This window comes from Argentina silus (genome assembly GCF_951799395.1).
Source record: "Argentina silus genome assembly, chromosome: 19".
Taxonomy (NCBI): Eukaryota; Metazoa; Chordata; class Actinopteri; order Argentiniformes; family Argentinidae; genus Argentina; species Argentina silus.
This window is the reverse complement of record NC_139673.1, coordinates 10,349,766-10,359,623: the sequence shown is the minus strand read 5'-3', so window position 1 is coordinate 10,359,623 and position 9,858 is coordinate 10,349,766. Positions and strand designations below refer to the sequence as shown.

The 9,858-nt window shown below is 48.1% G+C and overlaps 1 protein-coding gene across 1 annotated transcript in view; it reads left to right on the top strand.

Moving 5' to 3' along the window:
• Positions 1-2,272: 2,272 nt before the first annotated feature.
• The window catches only part of LOC310820074 (fibulin-7), a gene marked incomplete at its 3' end in the record, with an annotated part of 7,892 nt that continues 306 nt past the window's right edge, over positions 2,273-9,858 (top strand). Inside the window, exons 1-8 of the mRNA XM_083691579.1 lie at positions 2,273-2,572; positions 6,042-6,201; positions 6,288-6,458; positions 7,241-7,366; positions 8,562-8,744; positions 8,882-9,019; positions 9,449-9,584; positions 9,801-9,858. The exon at positions 9,801-9,858 is cut by the window's right edge and continues 306 nt beyond it. Coding sequence (XP_083547705.1) covers positions 2,360-2,572; positions 6,042-6,201; positions 6,288-6,458; positions 7,241-7,366; positions 8,562-8,744; positions 8,882-9,019; positions 9,449-9,584; positions 9,801-9,858 — 1,185 coding nt within the window. The 5' untranslated portion in view covers positions 2,273-2,359. The remainder of the gene's footprint in view (positions 2,573-6,041; positions 6,202-6,287; positions 6,459-7,240; positions 7,367-8,561; positions 8,745-8,881; positions 9,020-9,448; positions 9,585-9,800) is intronic.

Here is a 9,858-nt window from a genome sequence, read left to right as displayed (position 1 = left end):
CATCACAACAAAACCCAACTCTGACAACTACACCACTCTGGCACGCAGAAAACAGCTCATCCAATGTCCTACTCCCACTTTGGCGATGACCAACAATACCATGTAAGTTCTCAATAGTTCTTTCAACATGTGAGACTTCTCAAGACTCTATGATTTCATTTGAGGGTACAGAATCCTCTCTGGGTTCTCATGCTCCAACATGAGAGGGTTCCCTACAAAAACCCAAGAACAGGGGTGCAGGCAGGGGGTGTAGGGGGAACCAGTTTTAACAGAACCTCCAGTAGCAGAGCTGCTCTGGTTCTCATTATAGAGGGGATCTCACAGGATTGTGTCCCATCTCGTGTTTCTGTATGAAATGAAAGATATACAGTATAACTAGGAGCTAGTGGACAGAGTCCCCTCCTTGCAGCGCCGTGAGGCAGCAATCAGTCACTCTCAAACCGCTTCCTGGTCATGGGCTGCCTACACATTACCCTGCTCTCTACCCCCCTATAGTGACATCACCCATCCAGGTTAGATAGAACAATGCTACTGATGAATAGGATAGAGATGGAAAGGGAGGATTAGCATCACTTCCTGGGCTGAGGGAGAGGGGGTTTCAGTCGGTATGGATGGGTAACTGGGTGGATGTTGGGTGGAGTTGTTGTTTTTTTGTGGATGTGCTGTCCTTAGGATTTGAGCCCAATGAGTCATGAAAGAGAGAGCTTAAGGGGGGGGTGGTGGGCAAGGAGAGGGGGTGGGTGTAGAGGGGGCGGGGGTTCTTTCAGCTCTGATGAGTGTGGGGTTGTGACATCACTCCAGGAAGTAGTACAGGTGCTTCATGCAATAGTAGTACAAGCATAAACTGCTGCTGTTGTTTCCTGGCTATGAGATCTGGATTGGACGGTGAGGGGGGATTTTTTTTTTGGTGGGGACAAAAAAAGATCTAGAATTACAGTGCAGTCACTATAACACATAATGAATGTAATGTAGTCAAATTACAAGCAGTGGGACAGAACACAAAGCTGTACGGCTTAATGCGGCAGAGCAAAGAGTAGCAGAATGCTGTGGGTCTACGTGGGTGGGTGTGGGTGTGCGTGTGTGTGTGTGTGTGTGTGTGTGTGTGTGTGTATGTGTGTGTGTGTGTGTGTGTGTGTGTGTGTCTATGTGAGGGCTGCAGAGGTACGTGTGGTGCTGCCTGGTGCTGGAATCAGATCTAACTCGGTGACAGGTCTGTGATGGCCCCAGTGTGGGAAGTGAAACATGACCCCTGATGCTTCAGCAGTGTCTGGAGACGATTACAGCTCATGGCATGAGAACTATCACCACCAGGCTGCGGGTACGGTTGGGGCAGCAAGCAAGCAACCTCTACGCTGAACCAACATCCGTTAGAATAGGATGAAAAGAACAGGCAGGTTAGGTCATGGGCATTCACTCCTGCAGAGGGCACACCATCTCTACTTTCTACTGAGGAACGTACTTCAAATGGTCATACACTCTCCCTCTCTCTCTCTCTCTCTCTCTCTCTCTCTCTCTCTCTCTCTCTCTCTCTCTTTCTCTTTCTCTTTGTCTTTCTCTTTCTCTTTCTCTCTCTCTCTCACTCCTATAATGGTCATGTACATAGTACCAGTACCAGTACCAGTCAAAAGTTTGGACACAAACTTGCCAAGAGTGTGGAAAGCTGTCATCAAAGCAAAAGGTGGCTACTTTGAAGAATCTAAAATCTAAAACATATTCTGGTTTGTTTAACACTTTTTTGTTTACTACATAATTCCATATGTGTTCCTTCCAATATTAATCTACAATGTAGAAAATAATAAAAAATAAAGAAAAACCATTGAATGAGAAGGTGTGTCCAAACTTTTGACTGGTACTGTATATGTCTACAATTATGTGATCTATTTGTTGTGTAATCCCACATACCAGCCATTCCTATAGGGGGGGGGGGGGGGGGGGTGAAAAGAAAAACTTCTTCAGTGTGAGCCAATAGCCAATAGCCTGGTTAAAACACAAACGTACTATTTAATAATGCAAATGTAATAAAGCCTAACTCAAGCTGTGTGTTGGCCTGAGCCTGGGTATTTGACTGGCCTGATCCCCTGTGCCCAGCGGACCGTGCGGAAATCTGTTTAGATTTCCTGCTCAATTTTGTTTTTCCTCCAGCTTTACAAATTCCACGACTGAGCGGCTTTCATGAGAGAGGAAATTTGCCATGTGCCTTCCAAAAAAAGGTACGAGTACAAATATGTGCGTATACGCCACGGTTCTCCTGTAAAATGTGGTCAACAGGTTTTTATCCTCATTCCCTGATTGGTTCTCAAAGGGTAAACCTGACATTCCATGAAGGTTCACTTTCACAACTTGTCTGGCATGTGAATGAATGAGTAGCGTTTCTCGCAAATACCGCCGAGGTACTTATAAGCGCATTTACGCACTGGAAAATCAGTGCACAAGGAGTACACCCAACCTAGCGAAGGCAGGAATTGACTATACTGTACTCTACGACCCACTGCGGGATTACTTGAAAATGATTCGGACGCATGTTGTCATTGTGTTCCTGTGTCTTTGTCCAATCCTCTCCGCATTTGGGCAGGTGAGTCTTTCCCGCGCACTGTCGTGTCACGAGGGCACATGAGTGATATAAGAGATTAAGAGACAACGTAGTGCTTATTGGATTTATGTCGCACATCTAATCAAACGGTATATCCAATCGTTTTCACTGATAATGCAAAAGTGATTACGCACATCCAAAATAAACGCAACCTTTATTAAACAAAAGAAAGAAAGTCAACGTCTTTATATTTAGAGTAAGATTTGATTTGAGTTAATCTGAAACGTTAGTTTTATGTCAGATTGATGAACTATCAAAGATAGTTATAGAGCCTATAACCTATAATACCTGTATCTCTAATGACCTGAAACAGAAAGTACAGTAGGTGAATATCATGGAAGATTTACAGCTGAGAAAAAATAGACCTCTTTCATTCAGTGTCTAATGCCGAGGGAGGCATCACTGACACTGCCACCTTGCTGTTCTTAAAGGGCAAAACTCATCCAGCTGAAGTGACAATCAGGTCCTGCTGGCCAGTAGGTCCTGCTATATGGCCATTGCCACAATATCAAGGACACATGCCCACAGCAACCTCAATTCACTCGCAACCTGCACAAACACTGACCATGGCCCCTGACATACATGTTCAGACACCGTGAGGCCCATCTCTATGAATAGACTCAACACCTCTACCATGTGTTTCACCACTAAACTGCTAAACCCCTCCACCGTGTCCAAGGGCATAGGTCTCTTACAGAGTCACATGGCCTGGAGGTGTGTGTGTGTGTGTGTGTGTGTGTGTGTGTGTGTGTGTGTGTGTGTGTGTGTGTGTGTGTGTGTGTGTGTGTGTGTGTGTGTGCATGCGTGCATCTGTGTGTGTGTGTGTGTGTGTGTACGTGTGTACGTGTGTGCGTGTGTGCGTGTGTGCGTGTGTGTGCGTGTGTGTACTGGTGTATGCAGCATGCTAGCCTTGAAGGAACATCTTGTAGCAGTTGCTGCTTTGCTTTTCTGTTGTTCAGTTCCGAATAAACTCTCCATTTCATTCACACTCAGACTTAGATCCCATAGAGGATGAACACATTCAGGTGAGATGAACTATGTGATAATGAGTTGTGGAAGAAACCTGTCCAGATCTCATTAGTGTTCCTCCACTGACTCACTGGCTTGTTCTTGTCATGGCATGAGGACTCACACCCAAGGAATGAGACCATGGAGTGATTATATAATTGGCCAAGGTTAATGCTGAGCTGAAAAGAACATTTTGCTTACAGAACAGTTTTTTATGAAAGATCTCTCTGGCCGAGAGAATTCATTTAGAGAAGCTAAATCCCCACATCCACCCCACCCGCCACGGCTGGCACTGCTACCCTGGCCTTCGCCATCGCAGACCTCTTGATTCAAAGCCTAGCTCAGAAGCCATTGAATGAGACTAAAGGCATAGGACCAAAGGAACCTGAGATAACGTCACTGCCACATGAAATTAAACCACATGAAATGTTTTGCAGCAGAGGCAGAAAGAGAACATTATCTGTCGTTTACCGACCTTGGCCTCCCCTACCCTCTCCACCCTGATGTCTCTCCAGCTCCCAGCCCTGTCTCAATCAGCCAGGTGTTTTCACAGGACGACCAAATATTGACTCTTCTTACATAAGTCCTGCTGGATGAAAACACTAATTGGCTTTCTGAAAACACGCATGAGAGGAGTGAGGAGAGAGAGAGAGAGAGAGAGAGAGAGAGAGAGAGAGAGAGAGAGAGAGAGAGAGAGAGAGAGAGAGAGAGAGAGAGAGAGAGAGAGAGAGAGAGAGAGAGAGAGAGAGAGAGAGCAAGAGAAAATACTCCTATCACACCCTGGTTCTTTCAGCCAATGAGAAGAGAGGCTGTACCCTGTGTACTCGGGAATACAGGTGATGTTTAACTGCTGGATGTTTATGACACACAGTCTGACCCCAAACTTTCCTCCACCCACCCCTTCTTCAAACATTAAGTGATAGCCCAGAGAGACATCAGAGAGGTTAGTCACCTTAACTATACCAGATCTCGCCTCCTCCTCCTCCTCCCCTGATATAACATATGGCATTTGTTACATAACATTATATAATGAAGATTTTCCAATTCTGCCTCCAGGCTCCTCATTCCACTGACTGTCTGAATGTACAGACACTTGTATTGGCCTAAAGAGACAGAACAGCTGAGATCAGGAGAGCAAACTGGGTAGAAACCCGATATCTCAGGTGCAGTATGATATTGCAGTAGTCCGCCGTGTATTCTAGGCCCAGTCAGTGTTTCACTGTGTAGGGAGTTCTAAGTCTCTGCTCATACTGGCAGCAAACACAACCCCTAATTTCTCACAGCGAACCCCTGGAGCCCCACAGAACAGCATTTCTCCTCTAACTTAAAGCCAACATTCTACCAACGCTGCAGCCATGTCTGACGCCTGACTACCACAGCTTGTGAGGTGTAGTTCCCTTCAGATGCCCATGTGTGCACAGAGATCTTGGTTCACGTGCAGGTCAGACAGCCAAGGGGATAATGTCAGCACTGAATGAATTCATTCACCATTCACCACATTGGTGAGTTCAAAAACATGACCCTGTGAGCACTGAAGCAGTGACGCAGGTCTACCTCCCTGATGTTTCTCCATGATCTCTGTATTCACCAGCCCAGTCCATTTGTCGAATGCACAGATAGCTACTCATGAGGCTCGTTGCCAGGCACTTCCGCCCAAATGTGAGAAAGGTCTGGTAGACCAACGCCTCAAACTTGGCCTTGCCTCCATTAAGCCAATAGAAAGAGCGTTGAAAATGGACAGCGCATCGCCGTTGGCTTCACCTCGCATCAATACTCTTGCACACCACACTTTTCTGATTCTAAGATACGCCAGGCAGCCGTGTGATTCGCTGAAATCAAATAATAAAAAATACTTTACTCAGTAAATTCACTCCCACGAAGGCCAGATTTGAGTCATTGTTATTCCAGGCTTATATGGGCTGTGGGCAGTAGCCTGGAGACAAAGTTAGCTACTCATGAAGCCCAAGCAGTGATGTACTCGACCTTCTCTGGCAGGCATTCCCACTTTATATGGCTCACCAGGTTTGACAACATAGCAATTACATTTTAGTCCTGTATGACATGGCATATAATCTATGTCAAATCTTAATTGCTTTTCACTGCTCCGCAGTGTGTATGTTCTTTCCTGTACATTATAACGTAGTCAAGTCAAACTCCAGAAAGCTAATTTAACAGTTAGTTCTGCCTCCACCCGCTGACCCAGCCATCTGCCTCACACAATCCCCGAACTGAGTCGAAACAACTGCATCCCACTATGTAATGAATGTGCTCTTTGTGGCCTAATGCCACCTGCCACTTAATAAAAATGCAGGCTACCGTGCTCCTGTACAATATTCTAGCATTTTTTCAAGCTAACTGTGTAAACAAACTGTCCTTTAGGGACTATAAATATTGAATGAATTGACTATGTTCCCTCTGTCTCTGACCTCCCCTGTCCTCATAGGACTGTCCCAGCAGGCAGGAGATGCAGAGCTCTCTGAAGCAGGTCCAGAAGCTTCTCTCAGCCCACGAGGCGTCGTATCTGCAGAGTCTACGCACCCTGAGGAAGAAAATCAACCTGCTGCAGAGCACAACTCCCAAACAGACCCCTAAGGCCAACAATGGTGAGTCTGCACATCAAACACCACCTCCTAAACACCGACCATGAGTCCAAACACGACACCGACTTCTTCTTCCCTCTGTCCGACAGGCACCTGCCCAAAGCTGGACACGCCAGCCAACGGCAGGAAGTTGGGTAAAGCACAGACGGCGGGTCACGAGGTTCACTTCCTGTGTGACGCAGGCTATGAGCTGGTGGGGTCGGAGAGCAGGGTGTGTCAGGAGAGCCTCCTCTGGAGTGGTCAGCAGCCCACCTGTCGCAGTGAGTTCTACCTGCCTGGTGTTCTACCTCTGGGGGTCTACTGTATACTGTATCTGGCCCTATCCCAACCCTGGGGGGGGGGGTGAAAGACCCCGAGGGGGGGATATCTACTCCTCTCCTCTTCTGGCCACTGTCTAGTGCTCCCTCCACCCCCCCCCCCCCCCACCCCCACCCCCCCACCCCGCTCCCTCCTCCCATCTGCCCTTCTCCTCTCCACTTTTCCGCCTCCGTCACTCATCTCTTTATCTGCTCTGCCCATCTCTCTCACGTCCCTGTCACCATTCTCTTTGTGGCGTCCCCTCTCTCTCTCTCTTTGTTTTTCCTCTCTCTTTTTGCTCTTTTTGCCTTTTTCTGTCGAGATAAGATGCTCGCATCTCATATGCGTTTCGTGATCGTATTTCCTTTTTATGTACTTTCTTGGTCCTCCGGAGGGGTTATTAAATGCGGTGACACATGTGATATGACCAGCCGAGGCCCTCTTTGACAGCTCGCTAACGTTTAGATAACGCTTCAAAGACACTGTGAAAGCCAGGGCATCCCTTCACTCCGGTCAGGTCGAGTACACACACACACACACACACACACACACACACATACACACACACACACACACACACACACACACTGAGAGTATGTCCTCTTTGGTTCACAGTTATTGGGTTACACATCTGCTTGTATCTTGTCGAGTCTAGCAAGACTAGCGTTTTAGAGGACTACCCTGACCACTCCCTCACTCCCTCTTTCTTCTCACTTGACTACCTTTTCCTTCTGTCTCTCCTCAGACATAAACGAGTGTGCCTCCTCTCCCTGCCTGAACGGGGGGGCGTGTGTGGACGAGGTGAACCAGTTCTCCTGCACGTGTGCCAAAGGCTGGGCCGGAGCCACCTGCCAGAGCCCTGTGCCAACATGTAGGTAGAACACAGCACCTCCAACAGGCCGTCCACATGCACTCACATCAGGGGGAGGCTGGTGGAGGCAGAAATCGGAGGACGGGGTCATTTGAATGCGTGGAACGGAATGAGGAACGGTGTGAAACATGTCTGTTGGATGAATGGTGTCAAACACGTGTGTTTAATACCATTCCTCATTCCGTTCCACGCCTTACCATGAGCCCCTCCTCCGATTTCTGCCCCCCCACCAGCCTCCACTGACACACAAGCATTGTAGATATCACACACTGTTGCTTGCATAAAGACTGTTTGTACTACTGTAGTTAGGTACAAATGTAAGCACAGGGTACAGCGGTATGTAGATGTACAATACCAGCCCAGGATGTTCCCAGGTACAGTTGAGTGACAGGGAGGAAGGGCATGAACTGTGAGTGTAAATACAATAACACAGTACAGTGTCAAACACAGCTAGTGCTTACAATCTCCTCCATGGGGAACTACAGCACAGACATAAGGGTCCATCACACAGGCAGCAGTGTGAGGGGCCCAGGCTCAGGCCCACTCCCCTGCTCCAGTTCTGTTCTGGCTGGCTGAGTTAGCATACACACTCAGGGGGTCCAGGGAGGGCCAGTGAATCAATGCAGCCCAGTTTGGTTTTGTTTCTCTCTGTCTGTTTGTTTTCATTGCTCTCCTCTGGTGTACAGAACAGGGCTGTGAGTGAGAGCCACACATACAGGCTGATGGAGATTTCAATGTACTTTGACCATGTGGGAGCTGGTGTGTCCTAACACTGCTGGGCCTGTGTGGGCTCCTCTTATTTACCGTCTTTGACAGGCTACAGTCCATCATCAAACACACACACGCACACACACACACACACACACACACACACACACACACACACACACACACACACACACACACACACACACACACACCCACACAGATATACTATAGAGACGAGATCTGTGCGACACCTAGGTCAACACTGTTTGAAAACGACTGCAGTGTAGCAAACTATATATATATATACTGTTTAAAAATGTATAACTCAGGCTTCAAGTCAGTCCAATACTGTTGCACAACTTTTCCTAGAACTAAAATTGCTCCATGGTGGAAAAAGTAGTCTTGGCTTGCTCCATGTGGCTTGCTGATATCATATGGTGTGAATCTGACGTCCCTCTCTCTTTCCCTGTCTCTTTCTCTCCCTCAGTCTTTGTCACCATGACAAACACCTCTGCCGCCACCTCCCCCGTGGCTGCTGCCACTTTGTTGCCGGCGGCGACCGCCTGGCCGTTTGTGCGTCCGTCTCGTTGCACGCAGGTCCAGGGCACCACCCACTGCACCTGTGACCCCGGATACACCATCTCTGGCCGGGACAGCTCCACCTGCACAGGTTCACACACACACACACACACACACACACACACACACACACACACACACACACACACACACACACACACAATTAGGTTATTCAGGCAGAATAACTGCACCCGTGAGCAGATGTGTGTGTGTGTGTGTGTGTTTCAGACATTGATGAGTGTGAGCTGTTCCACATGGGGCAGGCTGGTCGGCTGTGCCTACACGCCTGTGTTAACACCCCTGGAGGCTACAGATGCACCTGCCCTGCCGGATACAATGTGACCCGCGATGGACGGAACTGCAAAGGTTTGTGCGCACACACACACACACACACACACACACACGCACACATACATGTGTGTGTGTACGGCATACCATAATCATCAGCCTCAAAAAGTTCTGCCAGATGAATGAACTTGAAACATTTCAATTGTTTTCTACAAAGAAAGAGAAGATAACTTTGACTAATCATAATGAATGTCTCCTATTATTGTTCTGTTTGGATATGTAATTCCATGCCTTTCTGTTATCTGGCGGGTGAATAATTGAGCAAAAACAAACCACTTTAAGTACGTTGTTATTTTTGTGGAGGATGACAATAAATTTGTTCTCCCCCTGCCCTGCTGTCTCTTTTGTCTCTCCATCTCTTTTCATGGCTATGCCTCCCCCTCTCTCCCACACACACTCCCCCTCTCTCCCACACACACTCCCCCCCTCTGTCTCCCTGCCTTGCAGACATTGATGAGTGTGCCAGCAGGCAGAATAACTGCACCCGTGAGCAGATGTGTATAAACACCTACGGAGGCTTCCAGTGTGTACGCATGGACTGCCCCCGCATCCGAAACGCCACCTATGTCAGAACCTCAGCACTGTGAGTAAGCCCCCCTACCCCCACCCCCCACTCCCCCCCACACACACCATCTGCAACCCCGTCTCACCTGCTGTTACACAAATCACGCGTTGCTGAAGGAGGCCAATGTTGAATCATCTTTGACTTACACTTCTTACTGTGACATCTTCAGCATTCCATTACAATGATACAGTCTCATACCCCCCCCCCCCCCCCCCCCCCACCTCCCCCCTCCAGGCGTTGTGAGCGTAACCCCTGCCAGGTGGACAACAAGGCGTGTTCCCTGGCGCCTAAC